The sequence below is a fragment of the Anarhichas minor genome, unplaced genomic scaffold, assembly GCF_050575085.1.
Source record: "Anarhichas minor isolate MPS153535 unplaced genomic scaffold, ASM5057508v1 ptg000067l, whole genome shotgun sequence".
Lineage (NCBI taxonomy): Eukaryota > Metazoa > Chordata > Actinopteri > Perciformes > Anarhichadidae > Anarhichas > Anarhichas minor.
In genome coordinates this window covers 2,007,962-2,029,075 of record NW_027466513.1, presented here as the reverse complement: position 1 = coordinate 2,029,075, position 21,114 = coordinate 2,007,962, and the positions used below count along the sequence as shown (strand labels likewise).

At 42.4% G+C, this 21,114-nt stretch overlaps 1 protein-coding gene across 1 annotated transcript in view; it reads left to right on the top strand.

Moving 5' to 3' along the window:
- The window catches only part of mapk8ip1b (mitogen-activated protein kinase 8 interacting protein 1b), a 39,791-nt gene extending 25,237 nt beyond the window's left edge, over nt 1–14,554 (top strand). The window contains exons 4-12 of the mRNA XM_076078616.1: nt 4,378–4,459; nt 6,123–7,271; nt 9,373–9,448; nt 10,010–10,182; nt 10,410–10,513; nt 11,965–12,081; nt 13,757–13,827; nt 14,145–14,243; nt 14,482–14,554. Of these exons, the coding sequence (XP_075934731.1) occupies nt 4,378–4,459; nt 6,123–7,271; nt 9,373–9,448; nt 10,010–10,182; nt 10,410–10,513; nt 11,965–12,081; nt 13,757–13,827; nt 14,145–14,243; nt 14,482–14,554 (1,944 nt within the window). The remainder of the gene's footprint in view (nt 1–4,377; nt 4,460–6,122; nt 7,272–9,372; nt 9,449–10,009; nt 10,183–10,409; nt 10,514–11,964; nt 12,082–13,756; nt 13,828–14,144; nt 14,244–14,481) is intronic.
- The last annotated feature ends 6,560 nt before the right edge of the window (nt 14,555–21,114 follow it).

Here is a 21,114-nt window from a genome sequence, read left to right as displayed (position 1 = left end):
CATGAACATGCACTAAAACTCTGAATATGGAACCGAGAATCTTTAATGATTGTGGCGTAGCTTCTCCATATTCCCAGATGATGTTTTAGTGTTTGTAATGAATTTGTCTGTTTAATGTGAGGATCTATAGCTGTTTGCTCTGTGTTGTGAGTTTCATCTATAAATCATTAGCTTTAATTTATCGCTCACAGACTCAAATGCTTAAAGCGAACTGAACCACCTGGTTGTCAGAAAGGCTGTTTGCTCTGCAAACTGCTGTGAAACCTTTATGTTAATCGTAACTGCATAACAATAAAGAACATGGTCAACTACATTCAAGCTTTGATTATGTATAAAATGCCGACAGTCTCCATTAGAAACGCTGTGGTTCCTTTTGCTTGTTTGATGGATAAAACACATTTCTCTGCTCTACTGCAGTACGATGGAATAATGTTCCCGCAAACCTTGAATTGATAACAGAGCTCCTTCAATGTGTCCTTGAAAATATTCATCATACTCTATAATACTATAAGAACTTGGACCACGAAAGCCGAGCCTCTCCACCTGGCTGCATGTGTGTCCATCGGGTATGATAGGGGCATAAATTGTCTCAGCTGCGGATGACATACACAAAGTGTTACAGCTTAAAGGTTAATTAGGCCTTGTACTTAACACACATCGGATGACAGATCACCACAATACATCTGCAGTGCATTATGCTCTGTTGGTGTAGAAATTGGTTCTGGTTGAATCTGGTGACTCTTCCTGCATGGATTTTCACAGAAGAAAAGAAAGTTATTTTTCCTCAGACCTTCTTTTGTTTTATGGTAGATTTGTTTCTCCAGCACGTCTCTAGGTGAGACACGATAACGGCTCCAGCTGACAGAGAAAGTTCACACCGAACACAAAGCGAGTTTGACGGCGGGATCATTTATGTTTATACCTGTCACTCGTGTTTGACGTGCCGGAGAGAGGAAGAGGGGCTCACATGCATGTAGACACCAACAACAATTCATCAGCCGTGTCCGAAATAACCACTACGCTGTTTTGTGCATGTAGTGGAAGTCCCACACACTGAAAACCAAACGCCATCGTGTCTGGGTTCATAGCATCATCCGAAGGAGCCCGGTGAATTTTGTCGGCTGGTTTATTACGGCGTTATTAACCCAAAATAAACAGATTTTACTGTGGATTAGTTGCAATAAACAGATAAAATGATGCCAAAATAAATAAACAATGATGCAGATTTGTAAAAAGTCATTCATCTTAGTCAGGCCTGTCCCCAAGATGACCAACAAACAACTTTTTAAAATGCTTGTTTTCTGAATGAGTCCTGATCGTTCAGCTATCCCAACATTGTGGCTGCTCCATCGTCATGTAGGCGTGAATACAGCTGTGACATTACTGTTTTTACCATAGACCACAACATCAGTCAGGCAGCGCAGACACCATTCAAATGAGTTGAGATAGATGAGTAGTGATGATCTCCAGGCAGTTTGTACTGTAAGAAGAGACAGGAGAGGGAGAGAGACAGCACACCGCTGACTGTTTCCAGGTCAGTGGATCGGTAAAAATGCAAAAATATACAATTAGCTCCGCATCATTTGGCAGCGAGTGACAGAGTCCTGTGGTTGAGAAACAGCAGCTCTGAACGCCGACCAGGGTTAGAGCAGCGAGGCTTTTTGAAAAGCAATATTTTTAGACCCAATTATCTGCTGAGTACCAGCGTTTTGTGCCAGAGAATTACAGTGAGGAATCGTATTAAGCACTAAAATACGTTTTAAGGCAGATATATTTGAAGGCAATACAAATACAAGCATTTTTCTAAGGAGTACATCAATTATTTTAGCCACAACTTTAAAGTAAAAGCTTATGTCCAGTATAATGAGCTCTTAGCAGAAACGGGGGCAGGTTTTATTTCACAGATTGTCTCGTCTGAAGCTGCTGAAGTAAAATGATTCAGACAGAAAAACAGGAGGGAGCCCTCCGTCTTAATCCCAGTCCGACTTTAATCTCTCACCTGGCTTTAGGACACTCCTTATGTTGATGTACTGTGTGTGTGTGTGTGTGTGTGTGTGTGTGTGTGTGTGTGTGTGTGTGTGTGTGTCTTTGTCTGTGTGTGATTTGGAAGGTATACCTACATTCGTTGAGTTGTGCCCAAAAATGCAGATGGGCAAAGACAATATCAAGGCATCAATAAGTAACATTTAAAAAACATATATCTCTATAAAGCTCTATTTGTAGAAGGCAAATCCAAATTTGGTCAAAGGGTGGAGCTGAGGTGGGAGGAGCAAGAAGCAACCATCCCAGCTGAGTGTGATAGGCTGAGACTCCTGTCAATCAACGCAAACACTCCCCAAAACATGCTTGTTTTTAGTAATTGATCTTATTCTTATACTAAGTTGGATGCTGAGATCTGCACACAGCAGAACTCCGATGTCTAGTTGACAAAGTAATGTGTTATCAGAGTCACTTCCTTAACACGCACACATTCACACTACGTCTGAGTCACTGCCCTGAGCAATGATCTTTTCATCACTTTGGTTAAAAAGACCTTTACCTCCGAGACGAACGCTTCCGTCTCACCACCTGCTGATTCACTCGTTACCACAGCGACAGCTCTGTCCGTATATACGTCGATGGGGAAGTGAGTCATGCGCAGCGGGTGGGTGGACGGAGGAGGAGGATGGGATCTTATTTTGGGCATCAAATCGTCGTCATCACAGGAGTTTCCAGTTCGACTTCCATCTGTTAAAATCTCCCTTTGCCATCTCTATGCATTTGTAAGATGCTGTGATCTTTGACGGCTTTGTGAACCAAAACATTGACGTGTCGCCGAGTTTTAAATTGACATCGTAACCAGCCGTGACAGAGCAACATTAGCATTGGAGTCATGTTCGTGTCCACCTCATATAAGTCCAATATTCACTCTTTTTTAGCTGTTTTTGGCTGTTTTTGGAAAAAGTATTATTTCTGGTATTGCTGGTATTCAAACAATACCCACGACCCCTCGACTTAACTGTCTTCTTCTGGTCCGAAAGGGTGACTTTTCTGTGAACTCTGGCTCTTTTACTACTGTTGTGTGTTTGAACTTTGTCACACTGTGAGAATCTGTGATGAGAATGATCTGGTAAGTCATGAGTAGTATTTATGTGTACTTTGGGGACAGGTTAGACTGTGGAAGGCTGACAGTCTTTTTCTTCTACGGTATGGTGACATGAAGGTGACAATCATAACCCGTGCAACACTTCGAAGAAGTCCCTCCATTGTTTTGTACGGTCAAGCGTGTGAGCACTGACTGACGGGGACTTCATGGTGCATTCAGGTGCACCTTGTAAACTATAGCTGTTAAGTACCTGCCATCTAGTGGAGCTTATTGTTTGCATATTGGTCCCAATTGATTGTTGAAAAAAAGTTATTGTTATTACATATTAAATAATTTATTTAAATTTGACCATATGGCGTTATGGTACGTTCCCCAAAAATCCCTCTTGATACCATGTGGTCTATCTTTTTAGAGAAAGATTTGAAAGTCTAAGTGGCAGTTGTCAGAGCATAAAACCATTGATATGTTGATCTTTTAGAATCAAGACTGTATAGTCTAGCAATGGCATAGTTTGAATCGTGAGTGACTTTAGAATTGAAAGTTAAATGGAATAATGGATTTGGAGAAATGTGACACCCCTGTTAAATATGATCAAATTAAAATAAAATCTTTCCTCACTGATTGGATAAAAAGCATGACCAAAGAGTAACACTAGGCTGGTAACAAGTATCTCACTGCCCTCTTCACGAGTGTGCTCGGTCGCATGTATCACCGCACTAAATAGTGATGTCACAGCGTACTGACCACACCCCGTAGTACTTTTCTGCATCACTGTTTTATAGAAATAAGAATAAGGGAGAGGAAACCGTTTTCTAACACGCAAAAAAAAGAAAATAACTAGTTTTGTGATCGGAAAATGGCCAAGGTTTCTTGAAAAGGCCTTTTCAATCAACAAATCCCCCAAAACGGCCTAAAGAGACGCCCACTGTGTGTATATTTGTGTGCATGTGTGTGTGTGTGTGTGTGTGTTTATCCAGTAGCTTTGATAAAGGTTTGGTTCCCTTTAAATGCACACCACGGAGCACAGACAAAAGAATCCCTGCTCATTCAACAGAATAAAAGCTTTGTGTGCGTGTGTGTGTGCGTGTGTGTGTGTATGCGTGAGTGACATAACAGAGAGCGAGAGAGAGCGAGGGAGACAAAAAGTTGTGTACATTGAGTGTCTGGATCCAGAACTCAGTGACCAAACCTCTCTCTATCTTCCCCTCTCTTTCTCTCTCTGTACTCCCCATCTGATTTATTCTCTCACCATTTCCTTCTTCTTCTCTTCCTCTTTTTCTGCGTTTCCACAGGACACACTCAACAACAACTCCTTTGGGAAGAAATACAGTTGGCAGGAGAAGGTTTCAGGCTCGTCCTCGCCCCTTAAAACAGGTGAGCTTTTCTTTCCCACAAGCTGTGAGTGAATGTTCTTGCTGTGTTGATGATGACTGGGATGTGATGACCGGAATGCTGTCTCTGATATTATTCATCCCTGTGCTACGAACACAGCAGCTGCCACTTGCATTGAGTCTTTCAGTTGTGTGTGTCTCTCTGATCCTCAGGGGGACTGTGTCAAAGCTTGGATGCTAAGCTAACTGTAGCTAGCCGAGGCTGCACTATATACTGTATGTGCGTTAGCCAGCTCGGGGCCGAGCTAGCTGGGAGCTGTCATTGGTCATTGTTACAGCTCTTTTCAGAGCATCATGTGAGGCGAGACTAACCAAACTCACTGCCAACAACTCACCACTGATGGAAGAAGTGATACAGAGGTGATACTTGTTATCTCAATCGTTTAAAAACACTACCAGGACCTCAATCCACTTGGTTTTTATGCATCATTCAAGCCATGGTTGCAGAATACAGAATGAAACCGTTCTGCTGATATGGTTACCCAATAACCTTGTGTTCACCAAAGAAATGGAAATTGAGCCAAATGCTAAACCGAAATTAGTTTTAATGTTTGTCTCAGCAAAAAAATAAACAGGATACAAACGGTGTGCAGCTTATTTTTGATTACTTAAATAGATTATATAGATTATATAGGATTTAGTTTAGTTGCAACTTGCCATTTGATATTTCAGACTATATTACAACTTCGACATAAACTATTTTGTCCATTAGGCTGCTATATATTATAGTAATATATCTAAATATAACATATATAATATTTAAATATATTATTTATGTAATGTCATCTTCATCAGGAAGAAGAAAACTTAAGGAACTTTAAGGAGCTGCTTATTTGGGTATTAGCCCGATTCAGGGGATGCAAAGTCTATTGTGTTTTTTTACTCGCACTAAGGATTCTTAGACTTACTGTGATAAAACCTGCAGATTCGTTCATGAACACAACTGGTTCGATTCATATGTCAACTAGCTAATTGGCCTCACATTTGTTTGAAGGAGTCACCTGAGAGAATTCGACTGAATTTGAATTGCAAAGTGATTCAATGGAGAACAAAGTGCAGCCCCACAAGGAATTTATTTTCATTTTTCATATTGAATATGATAAGAGGGTTAATTGCTGTAAAGTTAATTGGCATCAAATACTGTTATGGTGCATTGATAAGTAACAATTTCACAAAAAGACAAATGTAGTCCCTCTCAAGGAGAGCCAAGAGTGAAATGTCGGAGTATTGTCCTGAATGGGCATCGCTGCTCCGTAAATGCTGAGGTTTGTACAAACACAGAACTCACCTTCCCTTCTCTCTCCTTTGGCTTCAGAAGTCAGTGCTGCATCATCCACAGGGAAAATATCAAGCCTGGATTTGCTGGCGATGGATTTTGACATAACATGTCCATCGTCTTCTCCTGGCTGCACTGCATATTTGACGAGTAATCTGGATTACCTAACCATTTGTACTTTTCTCTCCTCCTGTTTTCTGCATTTGTTTCCATGTCTGCCCTCATGTCTGCCCGTGCGTTTGTTTGTCCGTCATGTCTGCTTTCCTGCATCACGTGTACTTACTCTGTGCGTGTGACTGGCCCTTGTGCGTGCTCGTGTGCCTGCGTGTGCGTCTGTGCGCGTCGTCGCTTGCGTCTGCTCTCCCTCCAGGCGAGCTCACCCCTCCGTGCGAGCACAGCTGTCTGAGCGACGAGGACAAGGTGCAGGGCGGGGGAGCGCAGACCAAAGACCGCGGGACCTCCACCGACGCCCCCTGCAGACACAGCCACACCTCTGGACACTCGCACGGCTCGTCCGCGACATCCGCGACTCGCTCCAAGCTTCAGGAGAAGCCGCCGGCGCCGCAGAACTACACGCCGGCTCCTCTGTACCCAGCGGGGAAGGCGGATGGAGACGGGCACCACCAGGAGAGGATCCGCTACCACACGGACGTCCATCTGGAGCCAACGGAGGAGATCTACCTAACTCCCGTGCAGCGCTCCGCAGACCCTCTAGACCCCCCCGACGAGCAGGACCGGCCCTTCCTCTCGCAGCAGACTGAGCAGGGCCGCATGTCCATCAGCTCAGACACGGAGGGCCCGCCTCCTTACCAGCCCCTCCCAGACCGGACTAACCCCTCCATCTACGAGGAGGACGAGGTCTACGTCCCCCCACCTTCATATTCTTCTTGCATAGAGTCCCTCATCACGCCGCCCAGCATGGCTCGCTCCTCCCTCACGCTGGACCTCAGCCTGAAGGGGGCGGGAACGGGGGCCGGGGTCATGCTGAGACCCGGATCATCGGTGGAGTACGTGGACGCCACGGACGAAAGCTACTGCGGCGAGGATGAGGATGTGGACAGGGTAATAATGGACGGAAGGATGAAGAAGGGGGGAGGAGCGGGGGATGGCGGTGGCAGCAGAGTCCCACTAAGAACTTCCATGAACTCGGAGGCCAGCGGCCTTTCATATGACTCGGTCAAATACACTCTGGTGGTGGACGAGCACGCTCAGCTAGAACTGGTCAGTCTCCGGCAGTGTTACCAAGGCTACAGCGACGACAGCGACTCCGCGACCGTCTACGACAACTGCGTCTCCTCTCCCTACGAGTCGGCCATCGGGGAGGAGTACGAGGAGGAGGAGGAGGAGGAAGAGGAAGAGGAGGAGGAGGAGGAGGATGATGATGAGGACGGCATTCAGATAGGAGGAGTGAGGAGAGAGGCGACGGCTTGTCTGTCTGAGGACTCCACTCCAGAGGTCGACCTGCACTTCTCCAAGAAGTTCCTCAACGTCTTCATGAATGGACGCTCTCGCTCCTCCAGTAAGTCACTTTTTTATTTTATATGTTTTTAAATGTCTATAACGGTAAACAATATATACTTGTATTAAAACCATGATAGCCATAACAGTCAGTTATATTGTTCAGCCAAGCATGTCATAAAAGAACATGTGTCAAAGGGGTTAAAGTCACGGTTATTTTCTCACTGAGAGGGAGGTCGTTAGTGAAGGAACAAATGATGATTTTCTTACATTTGGTATTTTATTGATTTTGGTCATAATTATAAAAAATAAAATGAGATAGCTGTAAATCAAAATTGAATTTACATGTTATGTTTATGTTCTAACTAGAAAGACATACAGCACGCAAAGACATGCAAACTAAGACACTTTGTTGTGCATATGGGGTAGCCTCCCAATACCTGTGACATTACAGCTTCTTTAAACATCAGTACTTTCTTCTTCATCCATTTTGCCTCCTCTTTGTGTCAGAGACGTGATTTTACATTTTGACAATGTGGATATTTCTTAATACAGTGGAATTATGAGGGAAACAACCAGGAAGCACACAGAGACAGCAGGCTGTAATTCCCTTTTAAACGCAGAGTAACACAGCAGTGGACGCTGTCTGGACGAATTGGCAACGTGGTGGGAAAGGCTGAAAGTGATGTGGCTGATGAAGCAGAGCCACAGAGATATCCAGGAGCTGGAATATTCTCGCACAGCACAGATCATCATCGGCATGACGTGTAACTCTGGATATTGTGACGGTCTGTCTTACCGACTTAGCTTTAACTTCATCATGTAGAATCACAACTGAAAGTGGTTGGGGAACAGCATTTGAGATTTTATCATACCAGCGGATTGAAACTGTCATTAACATGCCAGTTGTACTAATTTAGGCCACAATACCCAGCACAGCTTGTAAATGTTGTGAATGAAAGCTGCAGTTTTTTCTGCTGCTTTGTTGATATCGTTATCAGCATTCCGACAGCCGCGCATTCAGGGCAGCAACCCAGCTGGACGTTTAGGTGGCCTGCTGGGTGGAGGGACACTGAGCCAAAAGCAGCTTGCGGTTTCATGTATTTGCCTCTCTCTTCCCCTCTGTTGTCCATACTGATCACGCATTCGAAAAAAGAAAAAGGTTAGCTGAGTCTTGTTGCAATGGCAGTCCTTGAAATTCTATTTGGAAAGGACTGAGGAAGAAGTAACAGGCAGTGAGTGGCTTTGCTAATGACATTTGTTTTCTCTATTTTCATTCAGCTGAATCGGCTAAATATTTTCGGCACACCATGTGTATTTTGACCGCTATAATCCGATATCATTTTCAGATCCCATTTCGTTGGCGGACATTGTTGACCGTCACCTTTAGTGTTCTGTATTAAACCCGATGAATCCTCAGAAGGGAAGCAGCTGAAGGTGTGTCTTCTGCCCCCGGTGTTTGAAACGCAAGTCTTCTCGAACAAGACCGTGCGAGCGGTATTATGAAAAGAGTGCTCCCAATTTAGCATTGCACTCCAATCAAAATCGACATGCTAGTAGCGCCTCGAGCAGCAAGCTCCAAGCAGAGAACCCGAATAGTTTTGCTGCTGTCCCAGACAAGAAACGAGGATGGGTCCTTTCATGAAGGATTGTAGGACTCACCTTCATTAGGCTGACTCTCACATGTGTGTGTGTGTGTGTGTGTGTGTGTGTGTGTGTATGTGTGAAGCAGCCAGCCTTCTTCTTCATATGAAAGAGACAGACACACACATTGTTCATAATGTGTGTGTGGTCATTTCCTCTAATAGCCCTCGCTGTGCTCTTCGATGCCGTCCACGTGTTTCACGGACTCATTAGACACACTAACGCAGTTTATCTGAGCAGTGCAGTGGGGGGGTAACGGTTGTCTCAGGGGACTGTAGGTAGAAACACACAAAGCTCATCTGTTTCACGCTTCATTAAAGTGTGATTCATAGGTCCTATAGGATGCATGGGAGCTTTAAAGTAAACACAGTGAGCCCTCATTGTGTTTTCTGTGTGTATGTGATGGACTTTTGTTGCAATTTGAAGTGAAGGTCCATCATCTTTTCGCCAGCGGATTGCAGAGGCTGGCACTCCACACTGCTTTGTATAATTCTCTCTTCTCTTCTCTGGTTTTCAAGGTGCAGAGTCCTTCGGCTTATACTCCTGCCTCATTAATGGAGAGGAGCGGGATCAGAGCCACAGAGCTGTCTACAGGTGAGGAAGAACGGCATCATCAGCACTACCAGCAACATCATCATCCCAACATCCATTCTAAATGTTGCAACATTGATTGATGCAGTCAAAGCTTTTGGCTTATCCAACTGTATTAACACAATTATTTTAAATGTAGATGGGTGGTTTGAATATTACATTATGCATACATTCAAATGAAATGTCCCAGGTGGTTGTCATTACGAAGAGACCCTGTGATTCCTATACAGGCCTATAAACAAATACACGGTTCAGCTACATGGTCTAAACGTAGTTATTCAGAGGTGACCACGAGGGTCAGCGCACCTGAAATGTTCAGTATTCATATGTTCAGTGTCCATGTTTAATAAGGAATTTTCAAAAAGGTAGTTCAGATAATCCCTCTGCACTCACAAAAGCTTGTCTGAATGTTCGTATCTCTATATAGAAACATAGTTTATTTCCTTTAGACTGAGCCAACGGTCCAGGCCGGCAGATAGACAACCTGTGTAAGGGTGTCATCCAGCTCATAAAAAGCCTGTGAGCTCCCTCAGATCCCTTGCATAACCTCATCCGTCGCTACAGGTTCGTCCCTCGTCATGACGATGAGTTGGAGCTGGAGGTGGATGATCCGCTGCTGGTGGAGGTCCAGTCAGAGGATTACTGGTACGAGGGCTACAACATGCGAACTGGTGCCCGTGGGATCTTCCCAGCGTATTACGCTATAGAGGTGACCAAGGACGCTGAGAGCTACAAAGGTACTGACTTTGTCACACTTATTAATTAAAGAAGGCTGACTATGAATGTGTTCGGAAAGATGCTAAAATATGTACTGAGTCATTGGTACTGACCAACAACCCCATCAACTACAACAGATATATTACTGTCCCACTGCTGCTGTGAAAAAACGGCTTCTTCTTTTTCTCGTTAAATGTGCTACAAAACCTGGATTTTAAAGCGACAATAAATTGTCTTTCCTGTGCAGTGAAGAGCAGTGAATGGGTGGACAGATACCGGCTGAAGTTCCTGGGCTCAGTTCAAGTGCCCTCCCACAAAGGAAACGATGTTCTGTGTGCAGCTATGCAGAAGGTACGAGACCCATGTTGTGCACATTAGTGTGTGTGTTTGAGTGTGTAAAGCATTTGACTCTAAAAGGTGCAATGTGTAGTACCTGGTTACCTGCTCCAAAGAAGTAGAGGGCAACATTTCACCACTGGGTCCGTACAATCTGAATTTACAGTCTGGAGTCACAGCGAGCTGGTGGAGTATTAGGTCTAACCATAGACTGTATATAAGAAGTGGACGTATTCATCGTGACGTCACCAATTGGTTTGTGAACTGCCGTTTTGACGCCTTGAGTTTGACGATTTCGCCGTCGCCATCTTGGATTACGGTCGTCGCCATGTTGTTGTTTTTGCAAGCAATAAACGGAAGTTACCATATTTGTAATGCGGAGGAGTGACGTAGCGACGCTGTATACGTCTCCGGTAGCGGCAGCGACCTTTCAATCACAGTAAGCCCGCCCTAAAGCATACTCCTCCTTATGTGCTATTTGACTCTAAATGGACCATAATGTACTAAATGAACATCATGCTGTATTGAAGAAGACTTGAAACTAGAGATTGAGACCATAAACTCATGTTTACAATGTTTACTGAGGGAATAAATCAAGAGAGAAGTAGAGTCATTTTCTCATAGACTTCTGTACAAACGACTTATTTTGCAACCAGAGGAGTCGCCCCCCGCTGGTCAGTAGAGAGAATGCAAGTTTAAAGAGATTCTGCATGACTCAGCAGAACCAGAGGTTGGCGCCTGGGTCTAACCTGTGTAATGGCAGCAACAGAAAGGTTGCGGCGGGGAGTCGGGATCAGACCCCCAGTGCTGGGGTTTGCACTGGCTGAATTCAAGCTAACTGCTAACTGGGTGTCCATCTCCCGGAGCTGCACGCTCTGCTCCATGGCTGGTTGGCAGTAGATATCTCCGCAGCGCAATACATTGACAAATTTGGCAGAATGTCATGTTGTAACCTTTATGGAGAAATAATGACATAATGACCTTTTGTCCCAGAAAGCTTTGGCAGAGGACATGTGGCATAATGCAAAAACGTAACACAGATAAACTGTGGCATGTTATTGTATCCTGTTTGTATCTTCTACACAATGTGTAACTGTCTTTAGAGCATGAAGTGTGTTCACACTGGAACAACTACAAAATGACCCGACAACAGGAAAACATGCAGACTGCACTTTAAGAACGTGATGTCATCGTTCCACAGTGCAGCAAGCAACAAAAATAAAGGAGCCTCTTGTTCGGCAACATTTCAATTGAAGAATTAATGTAATATTGCATAGGATTGACATATTACACGAGCTTCCTGTTAAGTTTTCAAACTTTAGATTGACAAGTTGACTATTTCCAATACAGAACACGTCTGTATTATCATCCTGTATAGAAGTGGATTACAGGATAAAATGATCTTTTTCAGAGTTTTGAGCTTTTTACATCAGCAAAGAGAGTCACCTCTTCCGTTTGTTCTTCAGATTGCCACCAACAGACGGATGACAGTCAAGTACAACCCGCCTTCCTCCTGCATCCTGGAGATCAGTGTGAAAGGCATCAAGCTTGCAGTTCAAGAGGATTATTACGCCCATGATAGAGTGAGTGCTCAAACCGTCCCTTTGTCTGTCTAATGCGAAATAGATCTTCATGAGGTTTTGTCAAGTAAAAGCTCGTCCTGACACCAGAATCCCATCGAACTATTGAGGCATGTCGCCCCCATGTGGCTGCTAATAGACACTGCAGACATAGTTGTTACGGGGCGTTTTCTTAAAGGAGATCTTACTTCAGTATTTCCATTTTGAGTACTTTTCAACCTATATTCCTCAACATTTCAGAGAGTAACATTGCTCCAATACAGTTATGTAACAGTTGTAGTCACTTCTTACTTTTCAGATGCCGAACATATGATAAATTAAGATAAATTATATACACATACAAGTTCTCCACATGGGCTTATAAAACACAAAATATATCGTAGCGGTGAAGCAACATTTGTCAGAAAAGAACTTTGTAGATTAAAAAAAATATTTAAAATACAATTTGTCTCCAATCCCAAACCCTTCAAAAATAATTTAAAACACTTTTTTATGATCACTCAGAGAGATTAAATACATGTTAAGTACAACCCACAAATTGCCTTCAGTCTAACCTACCATTGATTCAACTTGTTTGTTTGGTTAATAGCTCTGAATGAAACTGTACATACTTTTGGTCAAATTGTTGTTCACATAAGGCTCTACATAGTTTTTTTTATGAGATATTTTATGAGACATGTCTGCAACTTGGATTTGTAAACATCAACAAACCATTTTTCTTTGTTAATACGTTATAACTTATAGAAATATTGCACTGTAACGTGTTTTAAATAGTAAAAAGTGCATTATACAAAATAAAAGTTACCTAACTGGACCAGGAAATCCAATCCAAACTGTCCCAAATAAAGATCTTTCTAGTGAGCCACTGTTCAGATAATAATTCCCTTTTTCACTTGTCACAATTCCCAGAAGAATATCATAGGTGTGCTATAGTACTTTTTAGTAGTTTGGTATAGCACTACCTGCAAAATCTACAACTGCAATATGCTGCTTACATCTTAATTATAAAGTAATAATAATCAAAATGTTGTCGTTCCAACACGTCAAACTATGACGTTCCACTACGGTCGCAGTAAACACTCGTTGTGAATTCAAACAAAGAAGTATGTAAACTAAGTAAAATGTCATAAAAGTAACGTAAGTGCGGATAACACGTAACTTTAAAATGCTACTTTGGGTCACAAACACTTATCTCGTAGTTGAAAGTCCTGTTTGTTTGACCCATTAACCTCCCTCCTGTCCGGTGCGGGTTTTCAAGTTTTTTTATACTTTGTCATCACTCTCCTGGAGCATTTTCTCTGTTTCATAATATATTGTATTTACTTGAGTGCTGTTTCATACAGATGCTGAAGGGTGTCTTGTGCGTCGCTACTAAACACAGAGGGGCTCGACAAAGCGTCTGTATTCAACGCCCTGGAAATGAGATCAGGATGTAATAATACATAATACAACACTCAGAAAGGGGTCATTGTGCATAATGAGTACTTTTACTTTTGTACGTTGTGCTGTCAATCATTTTGTTCTTTTTGACTTTTGAATGTAGGACTTTCACTTGGATTATAAATATTTAACATTCATTCCATACAGACATACTGTATAATGGGGCAAATACGTGTGTGAGCGGCCTTCTTGATGTTAATCAGACATTTATTTTGCCTCTTTTCTGTCCCGTTCACAGAGTAACGAGTGCAGCCACTTCTTCCAGTTGAAGAACGTCTCCTTCTGCGGCTACCACCCCAAAAACAGCAAGTAAGTGAAGGCAGAAAACGCAGGGACTATAATACCAGGTCACATTAACTGTGCTGTCAGACTAGGCAATAAAGAAGCAAGGGGATGCAAACTGTAACGTCTTGACCCTCTGCTAGTGTTCATCTGCATTAACTTACCACCAGGCGTCGCTAGAAACTAACAAGTGTACCAGACTTCAGACATATAGACCGCAACCCTTCACTGCCTACTGATCAAATGTGAAACAGCTATTTATTTTTGAAACATGACAGAATACAGTATTCAAAGAACGAACGGTTAATGACTCCCCTCATCTGTATTCCCTGTCTTCTCCGCAGGTATTTTGGTTTCATTACTAAACACCCGGCAGACCAGAGATTTGCCTGCCACGTGTTTGTGTCTGAAGACTCCACTAAACCTCTTGCAGAGTCAGTAGGGTGAGTTCAGTGAATTAGCTCTTAGTTATTCATTCTTTGTATGGAGGAGGTGGGTGGGTACTTCAACTCTGCTGAAAGGCAACGATTTAATGTTATTAGAAAGAGCTGATCTGTTACAGATCACTGATTTGTTCTTGAAAACTATTTATATATATATCTGTAATATCTAAAAATACAAACATCTAAATCCGGGCGAGTTCTAGAAGCGACTGAAGTACATGTCTTTGTTTTTTTTCAGGAAAGCCTTCCAGTTGTACTATAAAGAGTTTGTGGAGTTCTCGTGCCCAACAGAGGACATCTACCTGGAATAGCCCTGCCCTGCCTTCAACCACAGCTCTGTACAGTACACTGTATCATAACATAATGTTGCATGAAGGACAGTCATATCTAAGATAAGATTAAAAACATAAACAAGCAGGAAAAGAAAGGAGCCCGTGTTGGAACTGTGGTGAAACCTCTGTGCGGCAAGAAAATATGGAAATGAGCCAAAGGAGGGACCATTTTGAGATGAGGAAAATATGCAAAATGGAGTCGGGGAGGAGATGGTGACTGTAGGCTGTCTGTTGGAAAGCACAAACATTGTATCACTGCAGCCTTGGCAGCACTAGTTAGCCTGTAGCATCATCTCAGCAGGTGCAGCTCTGAAAGCCCAGGAGCCGTAACTGGACGACACCAGCTTGCATTTGCACTTGACAAGAAAAAGAAAAGGTTGACATTTGGAAACACATGATGAGTTTGTCTGAGCATGAGGGGAGGTGTATATTTACTAAGAGATGCCCTCACACTGTACACAATGTACACTAAGTGACAGAAACCCATGTAGGAACAGTGACCGTTATCCTTTCAGCTCACCTGATGTGAAGGTCCACCATAAAACCAGCTACAGGTGATGTTCTGTGCATTTGTTGTGGGTCCCACGTTTAGATGTTTAACGTGGAGCCAAACCTCGTTGTAAAATCCAGACAATTCCAGGCAGTGGACCAGAATGCAATGCCAGAGTTTCAGTTAGCAGATCTGTTTTTCTGAAGGTTGGAGGGCATTCTGGGAAATGTAGGTAATCGCTGATTGAAGTAAGAGTAGACAAGGCAGGGTACTAAACATCTGAATCATGAATAGCTCCTGAAATGCACTCAGCATCATTTGTCCATGATTTTTTTTTAAACAGTGTGAGGGAGTATGAACGTGGATTTTTTCCTTTTCAAACTTTTCATCAGCTTCTATCGGTACTCTAGTGCTAAGCTAAACAGCTCCCACAATTTGCCCAGTAAAGCTGTTAGTTCTAAATCTCTAGCCACACTGTGCTTTTTTAACTGTGTTCTAACTAGGTATAAAATCAGTGACGAAGCTGTTGAACGACAAATCCGGCTTAGGCTCTTTCGGTGGTTCAAGACGAGAATTCTCCTTTGTGTGGTGTTTCTAGAAACTTGCTCCTCATAGTTTTCCACACCAGAAATATGAAACGCTCTCAGTGTGGCGGCGATGGGATAATAAGGCTGAGCCTCGGCACAGTAGGTACGGCTGCTGACAAGGGAGTGTCTTCATATCTTCACTAGTAGTGCCTCTTTTTCATCAGATCATTGTGACCTTCCTCGGTGAAACATTATCACATTTTTAAGGGATCGCCATCGAGTGTGTTGAGTTTGAATGCAAATTCCCCCCCCCCCCCCCCCCCAGTGCACTAAATTTGCTGTGCTGTACCTGTGATGTCACAGGTCATATTTCAGAACACTGAAATCGTGCCAACACGGGGCCTTTATGTCTACATGTCTATGTAATATGTTATAGCACACAACCCCTCAAAAGTGCGGTCCGCGGGCCAAAGGCGGAAACATTTTGTGCGACCCCCGAACGCGACATGAACTGCATGCGTTGTATTGGAATCATCCATGGCCCTTTTCAATACTTTGCCTTTTCGATAGTCTACATTTAACACACTGCTCGGCTACTGCACCCCCAGGCACTGTGACTCGGTAGCAGCTATGTTAAATAACATACACAACTTTGAAACAAAAAATGTAAAATGCCAAGGAAAGCCATACAGACATTTTTTTTTTTCTTTGCTTATGAATATGTGACAGAACTACAGACTTAAGCAGAGCTGCAACAAATAGTTGATTAATTGATTAGTTTATTGACTGAAATAGATTTAAGTTAACTTTCAAGTAAAAATGTCAAACAATCCCCAGTTTTAGCTTCTCAAATAAGGAGATTTTCTGCTTTTCTTGATCTTATGCCATAGTGAACTGTGAAGTGGGTCTTTTTAGGTTTTGAATTGCATTGACTTTTCTTGCATGGCGTGTTAAGATACCACCATTCAATGATCATAACAAAAAAACCAAAGGATTTTAACTATTTCCTTTTTTAATGTCATCCTGGGTCCAGCACGGGTACAGCATAGTTGTTCTTCAGTGGCAAACAAAGTGTGCTTCCTACATCATTCATCACAAACACTAATTTCTAACAGATTATTTTATGTGATCTATATTTAACGGAAGATTAAATGTCTGTAAAAGAAAGATTAATTAATGAAGGATGTGAAAAATTGTCCGTTCAGGCATCTCGCCAGTCCCCATGGTTTGTTCCTTTCTTCAACAACAACAACAACAACAACAACAACAACAATGGAAAAATCTGGAAAAAATGAAGTGGTCTCCTGTTGCTGATCAAAGCCAACATGCAGCATCAAGAGAGCAACGCTGACTTTTATATAAGTTCCCTTCTCAAGAGCCAATCAGGCAGATAGGAGAAACTGTAGCGGGGGCTATACAAAGGGTGTATAGACATGCCATATATATATATATATATATATATATATATATATATAATTTAATATCTGTAATTATAAATATCGTATGGATTCAACATGTATGTGAAATTTATCTTGATTTTTTTTCTCTTTTTTTTTAGGTGTGAATTCTTTATTTAAAAATTTTAATGCAGATCTCATGGTGTCCTGTCATTATTACATTTATATCACTGTATTTGTGAGGTCCCGGTGTTGATTCTAATCGGATGAGCCGGCTCCAGTGATGTCACAGCATCCCGACATCTCAGCAATTACCCTGGTGAGTAAAACGTTTTTAGGATTTTATTAATACATGTATTTGTTTGCCTTTTATTTAGAAGTGGACTCAAACTGGGTTTGTTGCAGAACATGATCAGCGTCTTTGACCACGGGGCCACCGTGTCTTGTCAGTGTGTGCTCCTAAGAGGATTGTTTTCAGGTCGATAGCTGCAAAAAAAGAGAATCTCCCGAATTGAGGCTTTCTCAAAGATGAACTTTTCCTATGAACTAGATCTAATTAATAGTCAGACTTATAGGACAAATTTACCGTGAATTCTGATTAATTATAAGTTGTTTTAAACCAAAACAAACGCCAATTTTGGCAATCGATCCGACTTGTCTTCCTGATTTTATTTGGCTTATCTGTAGTTAGCAGAGCAGTGCGTGGGACATGCCAAAATCACGTATATCCAATGAAAAAAAACGGTATAAAATGAAGGAAACACATTTCAAGATACTTATCATTGTACTGATATGTGTGTAAATGTTTGGCCATTTATAATAAGACCTCAGAGTTTCATTATTCTGCTACATTTTCATGATGACTGAGTGATTCTGATGAGGACGCCAAAGGCACTTTATAGTGATATTGACCCAACACATTAACACAATCAGGTGTAGTGTTTTAAACCATTTTGTGTGTTTTCCCGGACAAGCCCCCAACTGTTACGTTAGTAACGGTTTATTTCCCGGGGAAAGAGAGACTGAGTAATGATGACGGTTAATGTTTGGTTTTATGACCATTGGCCATTGGCACCTTTGTTCCAGCCATAAAACCAAACATATGTTTGGTTTTAATAAAACCAAACATATGTTTGGTTTTATGGGAGGGAGTGTTACGTGCCGTGTTGTGTTTGTGCTCTCCCTCTGTGTTCTCTCAGTGTGTTCTCGAGTGCCACCCTCTGTCCCGGATGCCAGCTGCAGCGACTGATTGGACGCGGCTGTGTTCAATCGCGATTAGCTGGTAGATAAGAGGAGAGGAGCTCCTGAAGGACACTCTCTTGGGGCAGACCACAGTAGTGAGGCTGTGCGTGTGAGACAACCCTTGGGCAACGCGTAGTGGTGGAGCTGCGAGTATGTTGCTGTGGACCATTGGCACCTTTGTTCCAGCCGTGTGGGCTGTTGTGTGTACAGTGTCGCTTTCTGTTGACCAGGAAGTAGTTTTCTTTTGCTGCCGTGCAAGCTGCTAGCTTTATTATAATAAATACTCTTTTTGTTACCCGTCATCTTTGCTCAGTCTCTCTTTCCCCAGGAAAATAACACCGTTACTCCCTGCATCCCTTAGATGCCAGAACGGGGAATGTAACAATCAGTGTTTGTCTACAAAGCATGTGGTACCTTGTTTATTTGATTAATATTAAGTATCCTCCATGAACTTATATATGGCTTCCTTACCATCAATAACGCTGCCATGCTGTTTGAGGTCGGGGTCAAAGAGCAGCTCTAACTCTGCTTCATCAGCTCTGCTAGAAGAAGACAAAACACCAGATGAAAACAGTGACAGTAACGGCATCGCTGATATCAGAAACCTGAACTAATGACTGTGTTCACATGATAATCTACGAACAGTAATCTGAGAGAGGAACGGCAGGTAAAAGATAAGAGGCTTTGTGCCTTCCTTTTATTCGTTTACGACTTTGTCACTCCCTCCTGCAGCCATTGCTCCCTCACTTCTCCAATGCATTTTTTAAATATGCTTTCAGGGAGGGTTCTAGCAGAATGTGTTTGAAGGGAAAGTAAAAAACAAAATGCACATTTAGCCTCTTAGCTTTAATGCTGTTTATCAATCTAGATGGTTTTGGTGTGAGTTGCCTAGTTTTGGAGATATCGGCCGTACAGATGTCTGCCATCACTCCAATATAATGGGACAATATGGCACTCAGCTTGAGGTGCTCAAAGCGCCAAAACAATACATTTGAAAAACTCAACAGCGATGTCTCTCCAGAAAAAAGGGACCCGGTTGTTCAAGATAAACCACAGACCTTGTGAGCAGTCTCATGTCGAAAAATGAATTTTTCTGTGCATTATCTTTACTAACCAGGTGAACTGTCCCTTTAATACATTAAGTTCGAGAAAATAACATGATTACGCGGCTTTGTTGAATACTCTATTATGATTGGTCGAGTGCGGCATTTCTTTATAGCAGACCTCTGCGATGAAAACCAACCGTTGCTATGGATGCAGTTCTGATCTACATAACATTAGATTTGTTTTGATTTTTGTTTTTTTAGCAGAAGTAATAAAATCCTTTTGAATTTGATAAAAATACATTTAAATCAACGTCTTGTGACACCCGGTGCCACACTCTAATCAGCTAATTAACTCAAAACACCTGCAAAGGCCTTTAAATGGTCTCTCAGTCTAGTTCTGTAGGGTACACAATCATGGGGAAGACTGCTGACTTGACAGTTGTCCAAAAGACGACCATTGACACCTTGCACAAGGAGGGCAAGACACAAAAGGTCATTGCAAAAGAGGCTGGCTGTTCACAGAGCTCTGTGTCCAAGCACATTAATAGAGAGGCGAAGGGAAGGAAAAGATGTGGTAGAAAAAAGTGTACAAGCAATAGGGATAACCGCACCCTGGAGAGGATTGTGAAACAAAACCGATTCAAAAATGTGGGGGAGATTCAGAAAGAGTGGACTGCAGCTGGAGTCAGTGCTTCAAGAACCACTACGCACAGACGTATGCAAGACATGGGTTTCAGCTGTCGCATTTCTTGTGTCAAGCCACTCTTGAACAACAGACAGCGTCAGAAGCGTCTCGCCTGGGCTAAAGACAAAAAGGACTGGACTGCTGCTGAGTGGTCCAAAGTTATGTTCTCTGATGAAAGTAAATTTTGCATTTCCTTTGGAAATCAGGGTCCCAGAGTCTGGAGGAAGAGAGGAGGTACACACAATCCACGTTGCTTGAGGTCCAGTGTAAAGTTTCCACAGTCAGTGATGGTTTGGGGTGCCATGTCATCTGCTGGTGTTGGTCCACTGTGTTTTCTGAGGTCCAAGGTCAACGCAGCCGTATACCAGGAAGTTTTAGAGCACTTCATGCTTCCTGCTGCTGACCAACTTTATGGAGATGCAGATTTCATTTTCCAACAGGACTTGGCACCTGCACACAATGCCAAAGCAACCAGTACCTGGTTTAAGGACCATGGTATCCCTGTTCTTAATTGGCCAGCAAACTCGCCTGACCTTAACCCCATAGAAAATCTATGGGGTATTGTGAAGAGGATGATGCGAAATGCCAGACCCAACAATGCAGAAGAGCTGAAGGCCACTATCAGAGCAACCTGGGCTCTCATAACACCTGAGCAGTGCCACAGACTGATCGACTCCATGCCACGCCGCATTGCTGCAGTAATTCCGGCAAAAGGAGCCCCAACTAAGTATTGAGTGCTGTACATGCTCATACTTTTCATGTTCATACTTTTCAGTTGTCCAAGATTTCTAAAAATCCTTTCTTTGTATTGGTCTTAAGTAATATTCTAATTTTCTGAGATACTGAATTTGGGATTTTCCTTAGTTGTCAGTTATAATCATCAAAATTAAAAGAAATAAACATTTGAAATATATCAGTCTGTGTGTAATGAATGAATATAATAGACAAGTTTCACTTTTTGAATGGAATTAGTGAAATAAATCAACTTTTTGATGATATTCTAATTATATGACCAGCACCTGTATATACATATCACTGATATGAATGGCATACCACTCTGATTCTGTGAGAAAAATTCACTCGAGACTGGTGTAAAAATCATTAATCACAGGACATATATTCTTTGCAAAGAAGGAGACAGAGTTGATTCAC